This window comes from Dermochelys coriacea, chromosome 4 (assembly GCF_009764565.3).
Source record: "Dermochelys coriacea isolate rDerCor1 chromosome 4, rDerCor1.pri.v4, whole genome shotgun sequence".
NCBI lineage: Eukaryota > Metazoa > Chordata > Testudines > Dermochelyidae > Dermochelys > Dermochelys coriacea.
The window spans coordinates 59,767,942-59,794,896 of NC_050071.1; the positions used below are offsets into that span (position 1 = coordinate 59,767,942).

The 26,955-nt window shown below is 41.0% G+C and overlaps 1 protein-coding gene across 7 annotated transcripts in view; it reads right to left on the reverse strand.

Moving 5' to 3' along the window:
• The window catches only part of SH3D19 (SH3 domain containing 19), a 140,954-nt gene that overhangs the window by 15,036 nt on the left and 98,963 nt on the right, over window positions 1–26,955 (reverse strand). For all 7 annotated transcript variants that reach the window (XM_043513127.1, XM_043513126.1, XM_038400496.2 and 4 more), the window contains 8 exons: window positions 19,139–19,246; window positions 15,729–15,841; window positions 9,744–9,802; window positions 6,624–6,888; window positions 5,969–6,037; window positions 5,671–5,811; window positions 3,188–3,260; window positions 2,644–2,774 (listed from right to left, as the gene is read on the reverse strand). In XM_043513127.1, coding sequence (XP_043369062.1) covers window positions 2,644–2,774; window positions 3,188–3,260; window positions 5,671–5,811; window positions 5,969–6,037; window positions 6,624–6,888; window positions 9,744–9,802; window positions 15,729–15,841; window positions 19,139–19,246 — 959 coding nt within the window. The remainder of the gene's footprint in view (window positions 1–2,643; window positions 2,775–3,187; window positions 3,261–5,670; window positions 5,812–5,968; window positions 6,038–6,623; window positions 6,889–9,743; window positions 9,803–15,728; window positions 15,842–19,138; window positions 19,247–26,955) is intronic.

Consider the following 26,955-nt stretch of genomic DNA (forward strand, 5'->3'; position numbering starts at 1 on the left):
ACAGTCATCATTTGATCTCTTATCACACAAGAGTACTGCATAATATGCACCACATCTTAGTGGATTAAACATAAGATTGGGAGCCTAAAGACCTTGTTTGTAGTCCTGGCTCTCTCATTACTCACTGAGGGCCTGACCCAACTCCCTCACTAATCAATGGGAGTCTTTTCATTGAACATCTGTGGGTGCTGGATTGGGACATGATTTACTTTGGGATAATGACTACCTGACAAGGGAATCATGGGGATTTATTAGTTAATGTTTGAAGTGTACCATAGATGCTAAGTATTATTATTTGATGCCTAGACCTCATGCTGATATCCAGCTTAACATTATCAGACAGAGACAGAATTGGCCCTTGTATCAATACTGAATGTCTGGCCCCAATGAACTGATTATCTCTGTTAACTGCTTTTTTTTTTTTTTTTTTTTATAAAGCGTTCTCTCTTCCCAACAGATTTTTTTTTAAATTTCCAAAATGCAAAGAAAATATTTTTAGCACTAAGAGTTTAATTCACTTTTAAAAATAAAATAAAATTTCAAAATTAAATATTAGTAAGCAAGAATCATTCCTGAGTACACAGAAAAATTTAAAATGGGAGCAGCTCAGGAACACGTGCCTAGGTTCATTTTCGCTTATTTATTAACTACTGGAGCCCACAGTGTGTTGGTCTAACACTTCCAGTATTCTCTGACAGAGTGAGCCAAATGCAGGCCTGGCACACTCCAGTGACTTTGGGCTTGTCTATATGGGGTCCCAGTGCAAATTAGAGGATCATGAGTATTCTCTACCTGCTCCAAGTAGACCCCACTGATGCAAATGAAAAGCTACCTAATTCATGTTAACATAATCTTGTTTCAAACAGGATTGTGCATGTTTACACCAGTGCTGAATTTGGCCCATGATGTTCACTCCACTGTTTTAAAACAAAATAAAACTTTGTTTTAAAAGTTAGCCACCAATAGAAATCAAATTGTGGATTACATAATGTTTGTTTGGAAACATGAAGAAGGTGAAGGGTGCAGTCTGTTTACCTAACAAATCTCAGTATTAGTCCTGTGTTGGAGTAACACTCCCCACCTCCCCCCCCAGCCCCACTATTCCCAACTAAGACAATATTTTTCATTCAGTAATGGTATTCAGCATATTATAACTCACAAACCTAAACTGTTAAAAACCAGAATCAGAGCCTCTGATGTACGACTGCCTCACATTAATATTGAAAATTATTCATGTAGCAGGCAACAATTCCAAAAGTAAGTTGTGCATGTGTAACTTAAGGTGTGATTTTAACCCAATTTAGTTAAACCAGTGTAAACAACTGTATAAACATGGTTATTTTGGACTAGCTAAAGTTGATTGCTAACGGACTTGAGCTAAACCAAAATCACCACATCCACAAAGCTTTTGGCACCATTTTAACTAAACTGGTTTAAAATCACACCTTAAACACATAAACAAGCCCACAGAAATGTGACATTGCTTTCCCTAGGTCACATATTGAAACAATGGCAGGGCTGGGAATGGAATCCAGATCTCTTAACTTCCTTGATCAGTGCACTATCCCCAAGATGACTGAAAAGATACATAAATGAAGTGGAAGTTTCTATACCACTATCAGTAGGCCCTGGTCTACGCTACAAATTTATGTCTGTATAACTACATCTCTGAGGGGTGTGGAAAATCCCCTCAGCAATGTAGTTATACCCACCTAACTCCCAGTGTACACAGTGCTATGTTGACGGAAGGGCTTCTCCCGTCAACATAGCTGCCACCTCTCAGGGCGGGGGAGTACCTACGCTGATGGGAGAAGCTCTCTCGTTGGCATAGGTAGGATCTTCACTTACTGCTACAGCGACCCAGCTTCTTCTGAGCTGTAAGTGTAGACAAATCCTTAGAAATATGGTGTCTGTTATGTCCTGTGTCTCAGATTCCCTTATCCAGGTCTCTTTGCACTGATCAGGCTATCCAGTAAAAATTAACAGCCATGGTGTTATCTCCTCAATACTTCCTCACCACTGGTTTGATTACACTTATTGTACAAAGTAACCCTTCCTTTTAGAGGTTCTAATTTGTTTTCTTTTGGGAACTTTTTTATTGGTGACGTGTATTATTCAAGAGGTTTTGTTTTTGTTTTTCTAAAATAAACTTGTCTTCTGCAATTTTAAAAACATACTTCAGTAACAACATACCATGTCAGGGTGCACATCTTGAGAGGGTTGAAGGCATCCCAATACTCTCAATCCATTTAATGCAAATCCTTGATGGGACTTTTTGCTTAAGTGTAGTTGTTTAAAATAATCTGCTCTGTAACACCAGGGAAACTCCCATGGGAATTTGCCCAGATGAAACAGAACAGAATCTGGTCAGGGGTGATTTATGGGCATTTCTTAAGTAACAGCTGCAATTCTCTTACTTGACTCTAAATTAACATGAGAATCATACCTATAATGGCTGGGCAGAGTTGCAAGATTAAGTAGATTTCTAATATCACACAAACAAATTGATCTCTCTTCTGTGCACTGATGCAAAATTTACCTAGATAACAAGTGCAATAAAATGCACAGGAGAGAAAGTAAATTAGGCCTGGAGCATGAACATGAGTGGAATACACTATATTTCAGTGGAAATGGGTTACATACAATTACTTTAACAAAGTTGGCAGGAAATATCCCTATGCGATTCTCAAGTTTTCCTCTGTACCATACATTATCTATTTTCTCCAGAAGATAAACAGTCTCTCCAGAATGGAGGTCCAAATCATCAGCATGCTCTGTAAGACAGCATCATTTCAGTTACAGTCAGTGTCAAATGCAGTGAATTTCTCTAAGTAAAAGCTTATTAAATATACACCATACCCAAAAGTTGAATCAGTTTTTAAAAGTCTTTATTAACATGGGTATATGATTTGATATGTAACCTTTAACTCAAAATTGGTCTCAGCTAAAACCATGGATCAGAACATCCACACATTCAGGGTAAGTTTGGATCCAAACTTAGCAACCTGGGCTCTGCAATTGTATCACATTTCAAATTCCTGTGAAAATCAAAATGCTACATGCCTTTAAACCTCAGTGTTCCAAAGAACAGAAGAAAAGTTTTGACTATTTTCTTCTCTGCTTTGGAAGCACATTTTACACTATTAGTCAAACTATACACTTATTGGTATTATTTATGTGCACTCACCTGCTGGAAAATCATGCAGCACTACAGCATGAGGAGCACTTTTGTCAGAAACCCTCTCAATATTGTTTGAATCCTTACAAAAAACACAAGCAATTTAGAAATCATGAAAGATATTAACATGAACATTCCATTATTGATTCTGAAAGATTTTTGGCTTTGTACACAATTCCATCATGCATGTATGATTCCAGACTGTCACCTTTAAAGAAAGGAGTTATTATTACTCATACATTAATGTGCCTATTTTTCTCTCACTTATACTGGTTTAAATCAAAAGTAATTCCATTGAATGCAGTCACCCGGGTGTAGAACCAATTTAAATGAGAGGAAAATTGATGCAATGTATTCATATCCAGTACCTCTTATCCGACTGTATTACAACAATTTTGAGTTTTGCAGCACACACTATCTGGAGACTTTTGCCATGTTATTCTAATGGTACCTCCTTTATACCCCTTAAAATCTCTATAGCCCTTTTCTGTCATAGTAATGACTCTCACAGTAACTTTTCCTTCTTCCAGGAGCGCCAGACTTTGCTGCTTGATAGCAGTTATATCTTCCCCCCTTTTTTGTTTATGGCCATCAGTTATGTCATCTCCATAACACACTTGGCTCATGAAATGTTAATCTAGAGGTTTTTCTACATTGCAGTGCAAATAAAGATACTCTACTGAAATGATTTGGTTGGGGCGGCACATGATATTCAATGTAAAACTAAACAGATATTAAATTTAAACATTTGCAGTTTTTTGAGTTTACAGATTCCGTGAACATGTGATGTTTCACTTGAACATTTATTATATCCATGAAATTTTGGTTAAGTTGGGGATGCATTTTTACATTGACTAGTTCCTTTTCTACACTAGGAAAAGTTTCTAAAAAATTTCTCATTGTTTCTAACAAATGTTAGAATGAACAAATGTTAGCAACATTGTGAGCCCTAGTATAGATGGGATATCAGCTGTCCACACATTAAACATCACATCAATAATGCTCAGAGCAGTTGTGGGGAATATATATATTATATATACACACACACACACACACACACACACACACACACACATATAAATGAAGTTTCCCTAGGGAAGACAAAATGTTTTCATGCATTTTGAAACGCTGGTGAATTTTGAGCTGGGATTGGCTGCATGGTTAAAGTCAAATAGCTATAGTCATATGATATTCCTACTGGCTTCCTGATTGGCTAAGCACTTCTAGGTGCTTGAATCAGGGTCAGCAGAAGTCATTCTGACTTATTCTCTCAGGGCTTGTCTACAGTACAGCATTCAACTAGTTGCGCTTTGGTTGCTTTTATTGCACTAACTTGAAGCACCAGTGATTGAGTGTCTCTATACTAGTCACCCTCAACCATTTTAAGGTTTGCCCTTAAGTCCACACTAAATCAGCCCTAAACTGATTAGAGTGGGCTATCATAAATTCATTCATAAACCTTAGTTCACCAGCTGAGAGCCCCCACTCTGCCCTTTCAGCAATGCGCCGCATGTTAGCCCTGCCTACACAGAAATATCCTCCCAGTCATACCTCCACCCCTGCAGTGCAGGTCCTCACACAGTGATCTAGCCATGGATTGCAAACTGAGACTACCTCAGCCCACTGTGATTCGTCAGAGTAAGATCATCAGCTAGTAGCCCATCAGTGGTTCACTAGTTAAAGAGCAGCACATTGCTGGAAGGATGTGTATATATAGGAGTTGGGGGGAGAATGGCTGGGTTAGAGGGGAGATTCCATAGTAGGGTATTGCAACAGAGAGAGAGAGAAAGAGAGCAGTTTCATCAGATGATCCAAAAAGGTTGGGAGACTGGTTTTTCTGAGTGTATTGGGGTAAGTTTATAGGGGAAATATTGAGGGCTGATGAATAATTGCTTTATCTGAATGTAATTCAATTCAATACAAAGAGTACATAACATGAACACAGTGCAAAAACTGAGCAATGTGAATAACAATGTACTGGAAATAAATGTATTCTTAATATGTATTAAATAAAAAATGCACACGTTTCATAAAATCATAGAATATCAGGGTTGGAAGGGACCTCAGGAGGTCGTCTAGTCCAACCCCCTGCTCAAAGTAGGACCAATCCCCAACTAAATCATCCCAGCCAGGGCTTTGTCAAGCCTGACCTTAAAAACCTCTAAGGAAGGAGATTCCACCACTTCCCTAGGTAACCCATTCCATTGCTTTATCACCCTCCTAGTGAAAAGGTTTTTCCTAATATCCAACCTAAGCTTCCCCCACTGCAACTTGAGACCATTACTCCTTGTTCTGTCATCTGGTACCACTGAGAACAGTCTAGATCCAATCAATGTGTTGCTGAGAGCTTGGAGTTGCTATTCTTATTATTAATCATTTTACCACCATTGTGCCTGAATTGTGCTAAGCATTGTACAAATGCATAGCAAGGCACAATCCCTGCACAGATGAGTTTACCATCTAAAAAGATTGAATTAATTCTTAATGTTTACCTTTTGCTTGCTTTTCAGATGCTCATCTTGGCGGATGATTATCTTCATATGAGACAAGTGCACTTTGCCGGTTTCCCCTCCCTTTTGGCACTTGAAGTAATTGCTGTCGATCTGCTCCAGCAGCACAAGAACATCCCCACGCTTTAAGGTACAGCAACATTTTTTGAAACCAAGAGATTTAATAAACCAATATTACATTTTTCAGAGTGTCACCTTTAAAGCTTAAAGGAGTTGATGCTTTAACATAATAAAAAGACTAATGATTTAGCGTTAGAGAGAGAGAGAGAATTTCTTTTACCTTGCAGCTGAGTTCTCCAGGATTTCTAGGAGAGAAATCTTCCTTGGCAATTCCATGAGGCACCGGCAGCTTAAACAAAAATCCAGACAAATTACTCACGAATCAAATGAGCTCTCATGCTACTAAACACCTGAAATTCATGCTGCATGAGCACAAGAGCCTATACAGTGATGCAATGTAATATAGATACACCCACCTTTCCCTCCTATGCATTTTGGCCACTGGACAAACAATTTAGAGAGAGATTTTCAAAGGTTTTTTTAAATGAAAATGGGTATTTAGCACTTAAGTGCCATTTGTGCCTTTGAAAAATACCACCTATACAATGCAAGTCAGAGTTTAAAACCAGCTAAGGGTGCATGATCAGAGGGGACAAGAGGCCTTTCACATATCTCAGACCTTGTTCACCCCACAGTGTAGCTTCCATTTCCTCCTCGAACCCCTGGTTCATTCACAAGACACCCAAAGGCTGTGGAGAAGGTCAAGAAGGAGGCAGATATATATATATAGATAGATAGATAAACACTACCACCACGAAAATATGCTGAAGGTGAGGAGCAGCAGACTCCTCCCTCACAATAAAGCACCTTATACTCTGTACTGGAAACAGCTCTATCCTATATGCAAAAGCCAGGCACAATATCTCCACTCTCACCATGTATTTATTGTACAGACTATGTCCTGGTTTAGGTCGAGGCGGTAATGCTGGGTCTTGATTTTTTAAAACTTGACTCTTTGCTCTCTTGACTCCAATTCCAAAGATGTCATGTCTTTTATGGAGTGCCAGGTCAGATGAAGATCGACAAAAAGGGTCCTTTTGGGAAGAGGTCTTGGTTCCAGAGTGTTTTGGTGGAGGTGGCCTTCTAGGAATGCCTTTAGGTGCAGGCAGTCGAGCTGGTACAATTTTTCCATCCACAGGCCTAGAGATTGGTTGAATGATCCAGAGAAGTGTGCATTTTAAATGAGCATATAAAACCCTCTAATCTCTGAGACAGCCACACATCATTCAATAGGGAAATATGATTAATTGAAACAGGAAGAACAATACAGTAGAATCTGGATTATTTGAAGCTCTCTGGAAACACCTGAAACCTTTGGATAATTGGGGGAACTGAATAATCAAGGAAACCTTCTCAGTAGGGTCCCTTGACTGCAGATTTCAAATTCTGCTGGCCGGTTCCAATTACAGGGAGCTGGCTCGTTGGCTGGCTTCCCCAGGGCCCTCTAACTAGGTAAGACTTCAGCCAGGCCACCTACCATTAAAGTGCTTTGTCTGAAGCCACCCAGAGCTGAAGTGCTTTCAATGAGGTGCTTTAGCTGAAGACCTGATGAGCATTGCTGGTTCACCTGGACTTAGGGAATCAGTCTGGCTCATTTCTTGGGATCTCACTTACCTGAAACATCCTGTCATGTGAACCAAGTCATGCCCCCAGCTATACTGATGGGACAAGACCCTACTTTGGATAACAGACATCATCAACCATTTGCCACTTGTGAAATGAGATTATTCTGTACAGAAAGCTACATTCAGAATGTCCAGGCTTCCTGGTTAAGTTCTAAGTACAAATTTTCAAAAGTGCCCAAGTGATTTAGGAGCCTACCTCCCATTGAACATCTATAGGACTCAGTCTCCTAAGTAACTTGTACACTTGAAAATGTAAAAGAGCTAAAAAATGGTGCTGCCTATACTGTGTATTCAAGGAGTGTGATTTTCAAAGGCTAAGAATGTGGCTAAATTAATAACTTGTGTACTCAAAGGTACCACTCTGCTTTCCTGTCAATAAGGACTGCTTTCCTGTCAAATTTCAGCTTTGTATCCCTAACTGGATAGGCACTAATGCTGTTCAAAAACAGGATGTGTTTTTTTATTTTTTTTTTAAATAACGGAGAAATCTTTATGCAACCTTGAATATAGTGACACTGATATTATAAACACCACAATATTACATGTTTCCTTTACAATTTTCTCTGGCATTTTTTAAGAGGTTCATTAGTTCAACACAAACAAGTATTCACTAGCATGAATTCTCAAAAGGTCTGTAATAACAATAAGCCACAACAAGATGTGTATTAATAGGCTTTTAGCCTGTGCTTCTGGTATTTTCATCAAGTGCCTTCAACCACTCGAGAAGAGTATTAATAAGCTTATTAATGCACCCTCCACATGTTCCTTATTGCTATTACAAGATGGGTCCTAGTCTATACACAGTTTTGTGAGGATTTATGCCAGATATCGTTTCATTATGAAAATAACCTTCTAAAAGAGTAAGTGAACCGAGTAGGAAAATGGTTATATACTACTTTTCTCAACTATTTTGAATATATTTATTCTACCCCTTTCTCTCTTTTTTCAGAATTTCCTATTCTTGTCCCTAAGAAACCCAGCTGTCATTTCAGCACCAGTTAATAGGCCTTACGGCCCCCTTCAACTCACTTTTGTTTAAAAAAAATATATATATATGAATGAGATAAATCTTTCCATCTATGTTCAATTTCTCCCCCCACCCCACCCCATCCCTAACCTCCCTCCAAATAAGTATTTTAATCTAAAACGGCAAACACAATTAGGACTGTTCCAAATCTGAACCACAAAAATAACCAGATTTTCAGCCCACTTTTTGTGAGGCGATATTATCAAATATCCAGCCTAAGAGATCTCATGTCTGGAAAAATCACAGGGTTGTTATTAATCATAGGTCTTTTGTGAACTTGAGCAGAAAGAGAGGGGACAGAATTTCTATCTACTGGGTTCACAGAGAACATAAGGGAGAGGTCAAGAGTGATCTAAAACTAAATAAAGGCAAAAAGTGATCACATATAAAGAGAAACAATGAGTCATCTCATTTGCTCTCAAGGAAATTCTTCTGATAAGCATTCTAACATTAGGAGATGCACTTAAACTTTCATAACAGAAACAGAGCTTTATTATCATGATACCCTAAGCAGAGTAAATTTAGTTCGAGGATCAGCTCAAGCCTCCTGATATAGGAAGAGGGAGAGGGTAATACAGTAAAACTCTGTGCTTTGGTACACTACCAACTATAAAATCCATACATAGATATCAGTGCCTAAATGGCATGAGCTTAGCAGCAGATTTTCTACCACCCACCAACCTGGCCCTGGCAGTCAGTAGAGCCCTGATCCAGGGCTGGCCTGCTTCCTTTTGCCTGTGGGTGCTACTCCTCTTCCTGTTGCTGAAGGGGTTAGGGAGGCTGTCATTCCTCCCACAGTTCTACTAGGGTCTTGGGACTGAAGAGTAAGCAAACAGTGGAGGTATTATACATAATGCATCTAGAACTTCAGAAAGGCAGCTGACCTGGCTCCTTTCCTCTTCAGCAACAATTCTTAGAAGGGCAACGGGTCCCTCTTTGCTCCCACAGCCCAAGCCCAGCCACAAGAGCAAGTGAAGATAGCTGTTGATGATCTTTTCTGTGGAGGAGAGGATGGTCTCCCGTTCTATCTGCTTTCAATTATGGGCGAAGGGGCTAAAGCTGAGAGAACAGAGTGGCAGTCAAACAATAAGAGAAGAGCTAAGTTGCAATCTTTCTAAAGGCCTCTCTTCTCCACCATACCAATTAGCCACAATGTTGTGTACATTAGTTGGCTATTGGGGTGCATGCCTAATTTATTAGTGATTATATCAAAAGCACAACTTACACAAGCCTACTGTCCTAATAATATACAGTTGATAAGTATGCATACTAGACCAACTAAGCAAAACAATCCAGTAGCTAATCTCAGACCCCTGAAATTGTTACTTAGAAATTCTACTCACCTGAGGGGCAGCACAAACTCTGCCCAAGTAGTACCTATTGGATCTGAATGTTCAGATTCCTACAAGAACACAAAAATGCAATTTCAGTTTATTTTAGAGACATTAACAGGTTACTGTTTAAAAAGATGCCTTTCTTATTTAAATTGTACTAAACAGAGAAGAACTTCAGATCAGAGGCCAAAAGAAGTCTACAAACAGGAACTTTTTAGGGCAATGCTGTACAAGGAGATATTAATAGGAGCCCTGGGATGAATTTAAGAAGGGGAAAATTTAGGCTGAATATCAGGAAAATTATAAATATAATAACTCTTAGCTTGAGGGATAATATTTCTCTCTCAAAAAATGTGGTGGGAGCACCATCACTGCGGACATATAAAAAGTAGATTGAACAATGCACTAGAAAAAAATATTGTATGGAAGAAACCTGCACTGGCAGGGGATGGCCTAGATCAGAATTGTGTTGTCTCGAAGTTACTTGACTCTTCTCCATTCTCTTTCAGACAATGGCTCTCTTTGCCATGCAGCTAATGGGGCGATCATGTCATCCATGGTGGTGAGGATTTTTTCTTATTAATAATTATTGGTATTACCATAGTGTATAGGAGCCCTAGTCATGGACCAGGACCCCATTGTGCTAGGTGTTGTACAAACACATAATAAAGACACAGCCTCTGCCCCAAAGAGCTTACAATCTAAGTATAAGACAACAGACAAGAGAGGGATACAGACAGATGGGGGAATATAACGAAACAATGAGTCTATTAATATTGGTCAGCATAATGGTCAGCCTACCTATTGTCAAGTTTTTTGCAGACATCATGGCAAATTAGAGTTTTAAGGAGGGATTTGAAGGAGGATAATGAGTTAGTTTTGCAGGTGTTTATGGGGAGCTACTTCAAAGTATGTGGGGTAGTATGGGAGAAAGCACAAAATGTGCTTGTTTGAAAATTTATCAAATGGGCGATGGAGGCTAGCATCATGGCCTAATCGAAGGCAGGAGTCAACTTTTCAATACTGAATGAGAGAAAATAGGTAGGGTGGGAATAGGTAGTGAAGGGCCTTGAAAGTGAAGACAAGTAGCTTAGATTTGATAGATAGAGAAGGGGGTGCCTGGGAAGGGATGCAAAGAGAGGGATGACATGGTCAAAGCAATGGGCTAGGAAAGTGATTTTGCAGCAGCATTCTGAATGGATATGAGCAGGGCAAAACTGTATTTGTCAAGGCCAGAAAGAAGGATGTTGCAGCAATTGAGATGGTGAGAGCCTGACAAGGGTTTTAGCTGTGTGGGTGAATATGAAAGACCACGTCTTAGAGACGTTATGCAGAAAGAATCTGCAAGACTTAGACATAGCCTGGATGTGAGCACTTCAAGAGAGGTTTGAGTTGAAGATGACAACCCAAGTTATGGGCCTGAGTGACAGGCGGGTTAGTGGTATTATCCACAGTGATCAAGAAAGGGGGGCCTGGGTGGGGGAGATTAAAAGCTCTGTTTTAGCCATATTGAGCTTGGCAGCAAGACATCTATGAGGAGATGTCAGACAGACAGGCCAAGATTTTAGTTTGGACAGAAGGAGACAGGTCTGGAGTAGAGAAGTAGCTCTGTTAGTTGTCAGCATAGAAATGGTAGTTGAACTTGTGTTGGTGGATGAGATAAGGTATAAAGGGAGAAAGAAACCAAGAACAGAGCCCTGTGGAGTCCTCCTGGAAAGCCAGAGGGGGGATCAGGAGGATCCACTGAAGGAGCAATTAAGAGAAGACCAAGTCACAGGAGCCAATTGAGAACAAATTTTCAAGAAGAGCTTGGTGCACTGTGTTGAAGGTGGCTGGCAGGTCAAGAAGGATGAGGATGGAGTACTGGTTTTGAGCCTTGGCTAGGAAGAAGCGTTTAGAAACTTTGGTGAGAGCAGTTTCAGTGGAGTGCAAGGTGCACAAGCTGGATTGGAAAGGGTCTAGGCAGGAACTCGGGGAGAGGAGCTCCAGACTGTGATGGTAAGTAGTATATTCAATAACCTTAGAGATGAAAGGGAGAAGGGAGGCAGTAATTGGAGAGGCAAGTGGGATCAAGGGTGGAATGTTTTTGTTTTTGTTTTTTTTGTTTTTTTAAGAGAGGAGAGACGAAACCATGCTTGTATTGTGAAGAGAAGCAATCAAAAGAGACTGAGAGGTTAAAGAGAAGAGTAAGGGAGGGAATGAGAGGCACGAAGGAGATCAGGAGATGGGATGGGGTCACTCAGGCAAGTTAGAGGGGTTAGAGGAGGAGAGCAGATAAGAAACTTCTGAATCTATGACCATGGAGAAGAGAATCAAAGCAAGGGGAAAAGAAGGCAAGACATTGGTTTTTATTTTGCCTTTCTAAGCCACATCCTTTTATAGATTACTCCATGCTAAAAAAAAAATCTCTGCAATATGAGGGTTTGCTATCTTTGCTATAATGGCCTATGATGCTTTGCACTCATCCCCAGGGGTACAGGAATTCCATGCCTGACAGTACTGGATTTACCATGGTGTCATTGGCGCCATGGTGCCAGGCCCATGCTCCAAAGGGGTCCCAGCCTGGCCACTCTTTTCTGCCCCCCACTCTCTCCTGAGGGGACAGAAGCTTGGTGCTACCGGCTCCTGCTGCACCAGGGAAGGCTCTGCCAGCAGCCAAGCTCCTCCCCTGCCTCTTCCCCCAGCGTGCTGCATTCCTGCCCCCGCCTTCTCCCTGCCACTGAACAGCTGTTTGTCGGCGCGAGGGACGGGGAGGAGCAGAGCCGCAGCACGCTTGCTGCTCAGGGGAGGAGTCAGAGAATAGATGGGGGTGGGGCCTTGGGATCAGGGCATAGCCCCTTCACCTCCTGCCATGAGCCACTCAGGGCAGGGGGCTGGGGGTGTGGGCTGGGATTATGGGGATGCTCCCAGCCCCCTGCCCTGACTCCTGCACCCCCTAACACACCCCCAGCCCCCTTAACTCTGGCACTTCCCACACATATCCAGTCCCCCCACACCCCTTGCCCTGACTCCTGCACCATCCTCACACACCCCCAGCCCCCTGGCCTGACTCCTGCACCCCCACACATACCCAGACCCCACATCCCTGAACCCCCCTCACACACCTGGAGCCCTGATTCCTGCACCCCCCCCACATGCCCAGCCCCCCCATATCCCATGCCCTGCCCCCGCCCCCTCACATCCCCACCCCAACCCTGAGCCCCAAATGGGAGTTCCTGTACCCCTCACACCAAATGGGAGCTGCCCCAGGTAAGCGCTCCACACCCCAGCCTCCTTCCCCAACCCTGAGTCCTCACCCTAGCTCCTGGACAGACCCTGCACCCCAATCCCCAGCCTGCTCCTGCACCCTAACTCCCTCCCAGACCCTGCATCCCCAGCCCTGTGCTCAGTGCAGAGAGAGATGAAGAGAATGGGCTAGAACCGGGGAGAAGGTAGGTACCCGCTCTATGTGGGCAAGGGTGGGAGATCCTGTTTACCCTCTCCACAGCCCTGTTGTGCTTGCAGTTTACTCCCGGCCCCTGCCTTGCTCCAGGGACCAATCCGGCTGTGCTTTTGCCCCCAACGCCTGCCTTACTCCAGTCAGCAGGTACTAATCCTCCCACCATGCCCCACTGTGCTCATCTTGCCCCTGGCCCCTGCCTCACTCCAGATGGGGACCAATCCTTCCCCCCACAGCATGCCCCGCTGTCAGGGTGAATAAAAATCAATCACTTTTTAAAAAAATTAAAAAATTGGATTTTTTTTATTTAAATCGGATTTTTGAGGGAAAAAAACCTATCTAAAGATAGTTTTAATTAAGATACATTATATGTCATCATGGAATACGTATTATAAATTCTAATTCTATAGTATGAGACAATATATTCATGTAATGTTTAAAAAAAGTTTTGTAAATGAGTTCTAATAGTTCATGGATTAGGGACGCAATTTTATGAGGTTCCAGGAGCATCTGTATAGATTATTTAGGTTAATCTTTCTATCTACACAATGGGACTCAGTGCTCAGTCTAGAACAGTGGTTCTCAAAGCCGGTCCGCTGCTTGTTCAGGGAAAGCTCCTGGCGGGCCAGGCAGGTTTGTTTACCTGCTGCATCCGCAGGTTTGGCCAATCACGGCTCCGAACTGGCTGCGGTTCTCCACTCCAGGCCAGTGGGGGCTGCAGGAAGTGGCACGGGCCAAGGGATGTGCTGGCCGCCTTTCCTGCAGCCCCCATTGGCCTGGAGTGGCAAACCGCGGCCAGTAGGAGCCGTGATTGGCCAAACCTGCGGACGCGGCAGGTAAACAAATTGGCCGGCCCGCCAGAGGCTTTCCCTGAACAAGCGGCAGATTGGCTTTCAGAACCACTGGTCTAGAAGAATACCATCAGAGATGCTTAGTTTTGCAGTTCTCAAACTGTGGATTTGTGTCTCCAGAGATAACATGCTTGTTAACAGCAAAAATGTTTTTAAATAAATACATAATATATAGAGGTGAGAATAACAGACTTCAACTCTATTGTCCCTCTGCAAATTTGTGTACACAGAGTCAATCCCTTACCTCTCTTTAAAAGTGCAAAGTTTCAAAAAGTTCAATGAATAGAAGATTGCTGGGGGTGGAATAGATCTGGACAAGGAGAAGAAGTCTGGAGATAAATGTGAGAAGCGAGGGACATATAATATTTTTAAAAAAAGCATGTTTGCTGTTGAAGAAAAAAATCCAGAATACTTAATGTTGTTGTTTTAGTTAAATAAAACAATTTAAATGTCTGTCTGGTGATATTCTCCTCCTCATACAGCCTGGCAAGAAAATCCTCCATATATTAATGATTAACCTGTTCAATTGGAGATAGTTCACCTCCCAATGACTTCATAAATATCTGCTTCGATTATCTTTGGTAAATCAAATAACCAAACAATCATTAATTTTCTAATATAGCTGTAAAATTCATCTGAAAAGTTTTCAAAATAAATCACTTAAAAAATGTATAGTGTGTACCTTCTAAAAATGAAACCTACATCTATCTGAGTTGTGAAGAATATGTATTAAGGTTATAACAACCAACAAGAATGCACTTTTTTCTAGAAAACCATGATTTAAATCGAGTCTTCCTGACTAGTGATTTAAATCCTGATTTAAATCAAATCCACCCTGCCCACTGTGCTCTTGCCCCTGGCTCCTTCATTCCCGAGGGGGACCCACAAAAAGTTAATCCAGCCCTGATGCCTGATGGCGCTCTGTCTGCTGTTCTTGTCCATATGGGCCTTTTGGTTTCATCTCTTTTCTGCTCGTTGCTTTAGCTGATTTCTCTTCCATTTTTGTCATCAAGACTCTAGATTTAGACTTTTCCCCTGCATTTTCAAAGGGGTCACAGCTGATGGGATATGCAGAATCCCCATTTTCACAGCTTTGTGGGACGTACTAGTATCTTCTGCTACTAGCACATCACTGATCATGAGTGAAAAGTAGAAGAGATGCATTTGAGAATAAATTATTGTTCTCAGGCTCTGGATAAACTGGTGGAAAATGTCTATATAATGCAGCCAGAGGTGAGAAAAGACTGCTGTCAAGTTCCCCTTTACCATCTGAAGCAACTTTTTACTTCTCAGACTGGCATACAGACAGAGAGGTGCCTCCTTTCTGAAGACAGAAGATGCATTTTCAAAGGGGTGTGTGGGAATTTGGCCATGTTAATCCTATCAGTTTAATGCCCTCTGCAAGGCTTTGAAAATTTACCCCAGGGAGCATGACTACAACTGCTAAAGTACAGAAAACAGAAGATAAACATGATCAAAGCATAACAAAGTGTAAATCTAAATCAACCAAGTGTTTTCCAGCATTGACAACAACCTAAATGATGTAGCCTGATTAAAAAATAAAATATGGAAGAAAATAATATGAAATGCTTTATAATTGTGAGTAACATCCCCACCCCGAAACTACTTATTTCACAATGAGCAATTTGTTACAAGAGACTGTTTGCTTTGCTAACTAAAGGATGTAATAAAGGTACAACTTACCCCTTTTCTTGTTTGTTTGGCATTACTAGGCTTTCCAGCAACAATCCCAGAGGTGCTCCCAATTGGTTTTTCAGCAGGAAGGGGTGGAGGGATATGTGGAACTTCATTTAAGGCTGGAAAAGTATTAAATTGTAAATCTAATAAGTTCTTTGTAGGGACCAAAAGGGAGTATAAAAAGATAGATATTAATGATCAAAACAGATTCCCCAACACTTCTTTGTGAACACAACTCCCTTAGCCAGTACAGGTAGGATATAAGCAGGGACACTGGAAAATAATGAGGAGGTGCATAGGAAATGTCCCTATTTTGAGAAACATTGTAGGACTTTCCTTATTGTGTAACTGATCTGCTTTTAAATCCAAGGACACTGGCTTTTTCCTCAAGTATGGTGAGGTAAGGGCAGTCTGGAGAGAGTCTAGTGTGGTAGAGGTGAGAGAGCAGGAGTGAAGAGAGGCAGGTATGGTTCCTGCTATTACAAGATGGAGGGGTTCATCTCTAGTCCATCAATAAAAGCCACTAAAAAGAATTTAATGATTCCACACATTGGCTTTAAATGCACTCTCTGATTGAAATCTGTTAAATGTTTGCACAAGTTCTGTCAATATACTTATCCATAATGCGTTCGTACAGACTGGCACATTTTCCACCCTATTTTACAGGGTATTTGTGTATTCAAATAATGCACCTAACAAAGTCTGAGGCAGTTCTTTAAACCCGCTGGGCTTAAACCCATGCTCAGAACCATGTAAAAAATGCTTAATGTCAGCCTAGACAGTCTAAACATTTAAAATCTTTTAAAGTTATTTTTAAAAAGACCAAGTGAGAAGTTACCATCCAAATGAAGGCCTAGAGTCTTATCTTACGAATCAGCTGATCACTGCATGAAGGAAGCTCTCAGGAGAGAATGTGGGGTTATTTTATTTAGCATAGAACATTTAACTGTATCTCAGTGACCTGAAAGTTTGGATTGGAATTTAAAAAAAACAAACAAAAAACTCCAAAGGCAAATCCATCCTTTAGACACTGAGTAGTTGGAGACTGAGCAAAGAAGAGCTAAGTTAATAAAGCTTTTTTGCTTATCTAAGCCAGTGTGATGGGGACTAAAAGAAGGCTTAACTGCAAGAGAGAAATCTTTTCTTAACATACTGATTTTAAAAGAGCATTAGAGAGTTATTTTTACACACCTCTTTCAAATCCTTATACAGATGTCTTAGTTTTCCACTCACATCCCTTCCACAAACAATACTGCCAACCCTAAGAGTTCAAAAATCAGAAGACAGGTGATGTTTTCACCTCTGTTCCTTCTCAGGTTTTACACTTGGGGGGAGTGGGTGGGGGAGCAGCTTTAACTCCCAGTTGGACCTCCACAGATGCTCAGTGACTGGGAGTTGCTGAAGGGAGGTGCTGAATCAGTAAGTTCCTAAGAACCTGGCCCTTTCCTTTTTTTGACAGTGCTATTCATTTGTTGTGCTGTGTTGGCTCCCTACAGGAGCCATCTCCCTCCATAGGAAGTGGGGCTGACTTCACCTTGAACCACTGCTGCCTGATCTTTTCTGGTGGCAGGGCCCTCCAACGAGGTTTGTCCAGCACAATCCCCTCATGATGACAAGGCCTTTGTGCAGTTACAACTGAGTCAGACTGAAACCCATGACAGCCTAGGTTGCTGGCTTGGCATAGGGTGGCTGAGTGGCATTGGTAACCTGGTCAGAATGGATGATCTGGTGGTCCCTTTTGGCCTTAAGCTCTATGACACTAAGGCTACATCTACACTATGAGCTAGGGGTGTGCTTCCCAGCTCACATATACATGCTATACTCATCGCATATAAAGAGCAGTATAGCCACGGTAGCGTGGGTAGCGGCAGCGGAAGGATGGCTTAGCCATGTCTCTGCTACTGCTACCTGTGCTACCACAGCTACACTATTACTTATACTCATGCTAGTTCAATGAGAGCTAGCACGAGCATGTGTATATGAGCAGGGGAATCACACTCCTAGTTCATAGTGTGGACGTAGCCTTAGTTTTTGCAACAGCTCGCATTTGACAATAGGGATAGTTGGCTCCACTCTGGGATCTGAAGAGCTTCACAGGCCACTCTGCTTACTGCCCACTTTCCCCCTTTACCTCCATTTCTTTCCCAGTTGCATTCTCTTGCTGAGTGGATCTTCACACCCCTCTACCAACTGAGAGAGCATGACTGAAGCCCCTGGGGGGCAGTTCAGTTGCCACTAGAGATCAGCAAGAGACTGTATTATTTGTCTTGCAGCTAAAGAAAAAAAATCTGTCTGCACATACATATTAACAATCGAAACCTGAGAATTACACTGAGAAGGTGGAACACACCTATCTGCCTTCATTAGACAGGCTCTTATGGCCAAGGGTACATATGATTGTGCAAACCAAAAATGTTATTACAAATTTTTAAATAGATTCTTTTTTTTTACAGCTTTTCTCTGTATTTTTCTAACTATTTCCACTGCATTTCTTATCAAAAAACCTAGAGTTTCAGAGGAAAATTAAACACTCTTCTGGAAGTAGTGATGTAAACATAAGGAGAGGCTAAACACCACTACTGGGGTACCGTGCTACTACAAATCTGACACAGTGTAGAGATATGTGGGTTTTGAGATGCTTTTAATAATCTCCTCTTGTGTAATTTCTTTCTTTTGCTTGTATTTTTGGGCTCATTTACTAGGGATGTGATGATTCCTCTGTTTTGGGAAGCAACCCCAGGGTGAAAATTTTTAGTTTACGAAATCTGAATCTTGGCAACATGCAATAAAGCACTCAACCGATTGAAGATTTCAACACTAAGACATCTAATGCTTCTCCTCTGCAGCTTTCCTGCTTTGTGAGAGCTAATCAGTTCCAGCTCTTGGTGGCATGGGTTGGGAGATGGAAGACATTGTGATTAATGGTCAAGATGGGACCAAAATGCCACTTTTGGTATCTAAGGTTTGTGGTGCTATTTTTTTTTATTATTATTATTTCTTAAAAACACCAGCAAAATTCCAGTACTTGAACAGCTGTGCATTTTAGAGCCAAAGTTATTTAATCCCTGTCAATATTAAGCAATGAAGTCATGTTTGCATCTTTTTCTAGAAAACTAACTAACAGTTTAATACAAAAGGCGTGAGCTTCCATAGGAGATTCTACATTTGCTAGAGAAACAAAGTTAGCATCTTTGTATTAAACTATTCTTTAATTACCGTTTTCTAGAAAGATGTAAATATGACTTCACTGTTTAATATTGACAGGGATGAAATTATTTTGGCTAAGATTTTTCTAGCAGTTAATGTAACTAACTTTAGATAATTCAGTATTTCAATAGTGATTTCTGATCAAATGATTTATTTATTGAAGTCTCTCTGAAAACTTCAGATAAGAAATAGAAGTGTGAAGGACTTACATTTCCCTGGTTTAGATGGGATTCTGATCACAGTAGGCTTTCGTGCTATAACTGGTTGAACTGTCTGTTCCTTTGCAGGCTCATTTTTGGAGGGGAATTGAAAGGGATCTAATGAAAAAACAACTTATTTAGCATGTCTTTGTTAAACACACACCTTGACAGACGCTTCATTCATTATTAAACCACTTGTATATTTCATGACTAAGGGAAAAATCACCATGTCGCTATCGAGAGACAATAAATATAGAGCTAATGAAAGCAGATTACTCTGCCCTTAGTAAATACTTTTTTCTAAATGTGCATTGAGAAGAGATTCAAAGATGAGTTAACTTAAACCATGTTCCAAATGTTTTCCAGGACTATTAAAATCATAGTCCAACAGCAAATGCACCTCTTGATAACACTGATTATACTGGATAACACTGGATAATACTGATTTGGGAAGTCAGTACAGCTCTAGGGAAACATCATCCAAAGCAGTTGCTCTAATATGCCCACATAGCTGTGAATGTATCTGTAAAAGAGCTAGGTCATCACCCAGAAGACAAAAGATCTACCAAAAGCAAGCAACATATTCCATTGCAAATATTAGGCTCTGGTTACAAAGTCCTTTTTGTGCCCCCTCCATCTCTTAATAAGTGGCTAAGTCAGGTTTTCCTTGAAATTTGTGTTGCTTTTTTACAGATCATAATCCTGAAGTAATGCGGAAGGCTTGTCTTAAACAAGGCTTGGTTAAAACATAAGACTAGAGTCAAAGCTGGGTTCTATTCCTGGCTATGCGACAGACATTCCTTGGTGACCCTGGGCAAGTCACTCAACCTCTCTGGGCCATTGTTTCTCTATCTGTAAAATGGGATTACTTCCCATTCTTAACAGGAAGTTAATGCTTAATTGATTACAGTTTATGAATTGTTCTGATACCATGCAGAAGGCGGTCATACAAACGTATTGGGATAAACAAATAACTCCTTATTCTGGCAGGACTCCTATTGTCTCCATGCCAAGGAACATCTATCTATTTTATATCCACTCCATATTATCAAGTACTATTTCTTCCTCTGGCAGTATCCATCCCCATACACAAAGATGCCAACAATTACTGCACTAGAATTGCATCTATGGAAATGGGAGATGTATTCTGACCAACAAATTCACCATGACCCCCATCCACCATTCACACAGAAGCCCCTGCAAATAAGCACTGATCTCATGTGGCAGCCGTTTCAGATGTGTGCTAGCTAGTCAAGATGTTATTGTCAGAGGCACTTAAATAAGGAAGCACAGTGGGTGTTCCTTTAAATTCTCCAGTTTCTTCTTTTCATTGAAGGCAGAAAAGGACAAAGTAGAATTAAAGGAAATGCACTCACCAGAAAATGACAGCCTCCCTGGGGTAAAATATAAAATCATTTCTTTAAGTTAACTGTTCAAAATTTACATTAATAAAAGACTGTGGGAGGACAGCATTTCTTATAAAAAATTGTAAATAACAGAATCTGATGCAGTTTACCAAGAAACTGAAATACTTGCTACCTGAAGATTTAAATTAGAGTTTTTAAACATTAAAAAAAAAAAGTGTTTACCTCTGAATGGTCTTGTTAAAAATCACGTTTTCATTTAAATGCTTTCAAATTTGGATTATGGATGGGGAGGGAGAGGAGGTATATTCTAACTACATCATTCCATTAAAAATAGGCCCAATTAAGGTAATTTCACTTAGAGAATATTCCCTGTGGTAGCCAGTTTCTATATTGGAGCTGAACAGGTCACTCAAACACCCCCTCAATATATACTGTTTTGTACTATGGATCTCATACACATATCTACATCCACACATTGAGCTGTCTTTGTAAATGGGCATTTTGTTGAGGTCACTAAGAAGGATTTCCCAAAAGCTGTATATTGACGCCCCAATCTTGCAAAGATATATGCAGAGTTAAGCCAAATGGGAGTACTCATCTGCTTAAACTGAAGCCCATGCCTACATTTTTATAGGATGGGGACATAGGTTGTAACAAGCCCCTAGTTGTCAACAGTTTCCATTTTTCTCTCTCCATCCCTTTTACCAATAGTTAGTGCTGTTCTAGAGAGACTGCTCTACACAGGTAACCCTGAAGAAAAAGTCACCATTAAATCTTCATCTATGTGATATTTGTCACAAGGCTAAGAAAAGCATTTATTGGAACATGAATTTTCCACTCATTATCTTATGTTCAATAATACTATTGTCACCTCATAATTAGTTTAAACCTCATTAACTTGTTTGTGTCATTCCTTTCCCCAGAGTTGTGTTAGTGAAAATTGTCTGGTACACTACTATGCTGCTTTGTGTAATGGGACTGACAGCATATGGATTTTTTAAAAGGTATTTAGCAATTGGGCATGGTTTGAGCATGATTCAGAAAAGTGTGAAAATAGAAAATGCACTTACAACTCCAGTAAATTAATCTTCTAGTCCATTCTTCAGATAACAGATAACACCAATATCAATAGACTACTATCATTTTTCTTTAATAATCCTTTTATATACTTTTCACAGCCTGTATTTTCCAGAGTCTGACTTTTCTGACTGAAAATAAAAGAGTTTATTTTATAACCTCCCTTTGATAACATATTCCCCTACATATGTGCTTAAGTTGGGGGAAAATGCAGTGTACATCTGACTACCATATATATTTTCTCTTGGTTCTACTGGCTTAGAAGAGACAGACATATTTCACCAAGCCATACTTTACCATCCTTGTTCCACATCAAACAATAAAGGGATGATGTAGCAGATATTTGCCTTTATTTCGAGGAAGATGGTGGCTATCTTTCTGAAACTGTTATTGCTAGTTCATAGCTAGAAGACAATAAGATGAGCTATCTGTTTTATGTTCCTTTCTTCTAAGAAAAGTAAAAGATGTGGCAGATACCTCAACAAAAATGGGGGGAACCTCCAAACAGGTAGGTCGAGGAAAATGGGAAATCTAATATTTATTATGTATTTTTGAAAAAGTCACCCTGTTTTGACTAAGTCCTGGAAATAGTGCTCTCAGTACATCCAAGAATGACATAATAGCCCTGGGAATGCTGATCAGTTGGCATCATAAACATTACTATTACAGAAGTATGCACTGTGTCTACTTGAAAAGTTTAATTATATATTAAATAAGCTACTAAACTGAGACACACACAAAATCAAGATGGCTATCTGGGTCTTCTAGGATTAGTCCACTCTCTTTAAAAACACAGAGAGATTTATTAAAATCTCATCTTGGTGAAACCACTTCACAGCCTGAGTAGAATCATGCCTATCCACACTTAAGGGGAGACTTTCAAGATAAACCTAGGTGCTGCTGGAAATATGGTTGGAGATTCAATAGACAGAATTCCAAACCAGAATGGAACCAATACAGAACCAACGCTAGTATGGTGATAGGTGGTACAGTGCTAATGGAACTACCTGGTGGATATGTTAAACAAAAAGGGTCTGACCGCTCAGACATTACAAATTGCCCCTATTTGCAAGATTTGAGGTATTAACATAGGTGTCCTGCCTAAATTTCAGCTTGGTTAATCACACTCTGCATACCCAAAATTTCCCCTGCATTTTGATTCATAGAAGTTACTGTTTTTGTTTTTAAAAACCATTCCTGTCATCTTTCGGCTGCATAGTCCACACTAGACTTTCACTGGTGGGTGAGTGACCCCTAATATACACCGTTCTCACTGTGCTTTGACCCCTCCAACATGATAGTTGCTATGGGCAAGTTCTGCCCACACCTCTCCCCACAATGGTTGCAGGAGGCAGGATTTCAGGAGCTTGCACAGGGGTGTGTAACATATGCATGCTCTGGAGCCCAGCTGTAAGAAAATTTCCTGTGGTGCTCTTCATTCTGTGGCTTTTGGCATTAGTTAGGAGAGGAAGTCAGCTGATTCATCACTGTGCAGATCTGGGGGGAGGGACAACAGGGATGCAGAGACTACTCCAGATCAAACACTGGAGTAGCAGCCATAAAGTTGATCTGCTGTCACTCTGGGTATGTCTAAACAATGAAAATCCTGTGGCTGGCCCATGCCAGCTGACTCGAGATGCGGGGCTGTTTCATTGCTGTGTAGATTTTTGGGCTCAGGCTGGAACCCAGGCTCTAGGACCCTAAAGGATGGGAGAGTCCTAGTGCTCGGACTCAAGCCTGAGCCCAGAAGTCTACCCAGCCCCACAACCCAAGCCCCATGAGCCCAAGTTGGCTGGCACGGGCTAGCCGCTGGTCTCTAGTTGCTGTGTAGACATAGGGCCAGTGGCCTGGAAAGGAGGATTTCATCTTTCCCTGCCCACATAAAGACTTCCAGCAGCCAGCCCAGTTATTCAGGAAAGCATACTAGGAACACACCCTATGGCCCCAGTTCAGTAAAGCATTGAAGACTTAAGAACATGCTTCAGTGCTTTCTTAAATCAGATTCGAGATCATCTCCTCTCATAAACTGCAGGATGAAATAGACAAGAACTCTCACTTCCACAATCACTAAGAGAAGCTACAAGAAAAGGAGTACTTGTGGCACATTAGAGACTAACAAATTTATTAGAGCATAAGCTTTCGTGAGCTACAGCTCACTTCATCGGATGCTAACACGGCTGCTACTCTGAAACCTAAGAGAAGCTACATTCTTCTAAGGCTAGGTCTGGCCCATACTAGGCTAGAAGCATGTATAGAAGTTGCCAGATCTCCTATTACAAGGAAACAATTAAAAAGAAGAAGCCAGGCAATGTCCCGTAGCAGATAGGTCCCAGACTATATATATTTTAATGACAGGTTTCAGAGTAGCAGCCGTGTTAGTCTGTATTCGCAAAAAGAAAAGGAGTACTTGTGGCACCTTAGAGACTAACAAATTTATTAGAGCATAAGCTTTCGTGAGCTACAGCTCACTTCATCGGATGCATTTGGTGGAAAAAACAGAGGAGAGATTTATATACACACACACAGAGAACATGAAACAATGGGTTTATCATACACACTGTAAGGAGAGTGATCACTTAAGATAAGCCATCACCCACAGCAGGGGGGGGAAAAGGAGGAAAACCTTCCATGGTGACAAGCAGGTAGGCTAATTCCAGCAGTTAACAAGAATATCAGAGGAACAGTGGGGGGTGGGGTGGGGGGGAGAAATACCATGGGGAAATAGTTTTACTTTGTGTAATGACTCATCCATTCCCAGTCTCTATTCAAGCCTAAGTTAATTGTATCCAGTTTGCAAATTAATTCCAATTCAGCAGTCTCTCGTTGGAGTCTGTTTTTGAAGCTTTTTTGTTGAAGTATAGCCACTCTTAGGTCTGTGATCGAGTGACCAGAGAGATTGAAGTGTTCTCCAACTGGTTTTTGAATGTTATAATTCTTGACGTCTGATTTGTGTCCATTCATTCTTTTACGTAGAGACTGCAACAAAGCCCGTTGCCAACTCTGTCCACATATCTATTCAGGGGATACCATCATAGGGCGTAATCACATCAGCCACACTATCAGAGGCTCGTTCACCTGCGCATCTACCAATGTGATATATGCCATCATGTGCCAGCAATGCCCCTCTGCCATGTACATTGGCCAAACTGGACAGTCTCTACGTAAAAGAATGAATGGACACAAATCAGACGTCAAGAATTATAACATTCAAAAACCAGTTGGAGAACACTTCAATCTCTCTGGTCACTCGATCACAGACCTAAGAGTGGCTATACTTCAACAAAAAAGCTTCAAAAACAGACTCCAACGAGAGACTGCTGAATTGGAATTAATTTGCAAACTGGATACAATTAACTTAGGCTTGAATAGAGACTGGGAATGGATGAGTCATTACACAAAGTAAAACTATTTCCCCATGGTATTTCTCCCCCCCACCCCACCCCCCACTGTTCCTCTGATATTCTTGTTAACTGCTGGAATTAGCCTACCTGCTTGTCACCATGGAAGGTTTTCCTCCTTTCCCCCCCCTGCTGTGGGTGATGGCTTATCTTAAGTGATCACTCTCCTTACAGTGTGTATGATAAACCCATTGTTTCATGTTCTCTGTGTGTGTGTATATAAATCTCTCCTCTGTTTTTTCCACCAAATGCATCTGATGAAGTGAGCTGTAGCTCACGAAAGCTTATGCTCCAATAAATTTGTTAGTCTCTAAGGTGCCACAAGTACTCCTTTTCTTTTTATATATTTTAAGTAACTTAGGGAATATTCAAATGTAATTGTTAATAGATCTTCTTAATTATTTTTTGCTCTAATGATCATATCCAAACCACAGGTCACATCTAGTTACCATGCATCCCAAAAATACAGAAGGGTCCATTCTTGACTGACTGAAAGAAGATGGTGGCTGTTTGTTTTCCCTGCAGACAAAATTGAACTTTCCTACTATATTATGAGAGAAAGAGACATAATATGAAATACAGCAATAGCCATGCTTGTATAATGGAAATACACTAATGCAATGGAGCTCATGAAGGAAACCTCTCAACTCCAGATGTATGATATGCTATTTCTGTCTACAAATCAAGTCAATTCCTCATAAAGTGCATGGGCCAAATATAGCTCTGGTGTATCAGGAACATCTCAATTAGTGAATGGGAAGACATTTTTTGAAAAAGATCTGAATCTAACCATCCTATCAGGAAGGCAAAAAATAAAATAATTAGCAATTCCATTCCATATAAAACTCCCTACAGCATAAAGGATTTCTATGTAAAATCATTTGAAGGTCTCTAATTTAAATACGTTTTAATAACTCAACTGAATTATTTCCCCCATCTTAAATAAACTTGCATTAGACTTTATTTGGTTGTTTGTACACCCTTCAAGACAAGGGGCATGTCTCCTTGCTCGTCTGTTCAGCATCAATGCTGATGCTGTAACACAGCAGTTCTCAAACTGTGGGTTGCCACCCTGTTTTAATGGGGTCACCATGGGTGGCATTAGACTTGCTTGGGCCCAGGGCCGAAGCCGAAACCTCATCCCCACCACCCAGGGCCAAAGCCCAAGCCCAAGCCCAAGTCCAAGTCTCACCACTAGGGACTGAAGCTGAAGCCTGAGCACATCACCTGCGGCCGAAGCCTGAGGGCTTCAGCCCTGGGTGGCGGGGCTCAGGTTACAAGCCCCTGAGCTTTGGTTTTGGCCCCCCTACTTGGGGTGGTAGGGCTCAGGCTACAGCGTTGTCCCCCCACCAGGACAGTGGGCTTGGGCAGGCTCAAATCTCAGTCCCTTCTCCCGGGGTCATGTAGTAATTTTTTTTGTTGGAAGGTAGTCATGGTGCAATGAAGTCTGAGAACCTCTGCTAAACATATTATAAACAGCAACACATACACATACCAAAGTGTGCAGTAAGAGATGGTGACAACATCAACCAATGGTTTGCAGTGACAACGGGAGTAAGGCATTATGTCCCCACTGTTGTTTGCACTGGGCATTGACTATGTCATGGAGAAGGCAACTAATTAATTTTATGGATAAATGATTAAGCACTATTGGATGACCTCATTTTTGCTGATGACATTGTTCTGTTTAGTTCAGCGCATCCTGTAATTGAAGAAAAGTCCCAGCTTTTAGTAGACACAGCAAAACAAGCTGATTTGTTTATCAACAAGAGGAAGACAAAATATACTCCTATCAATGTCCCAAAAGCATCCATCAGAGTAGATGGAGAAATGCTAGAAGAAGCAAATCATTTTACCTAACTAAGGAGTGAGGAGTACAGCAATGACAAGCAATGAATATCAAAAGCAGCATTTTTCAAAAGCTTGAAAAGATTTGGAAAAGTAGCACGATTGGCACTGATACCAAAATACAAATTTTTAATAT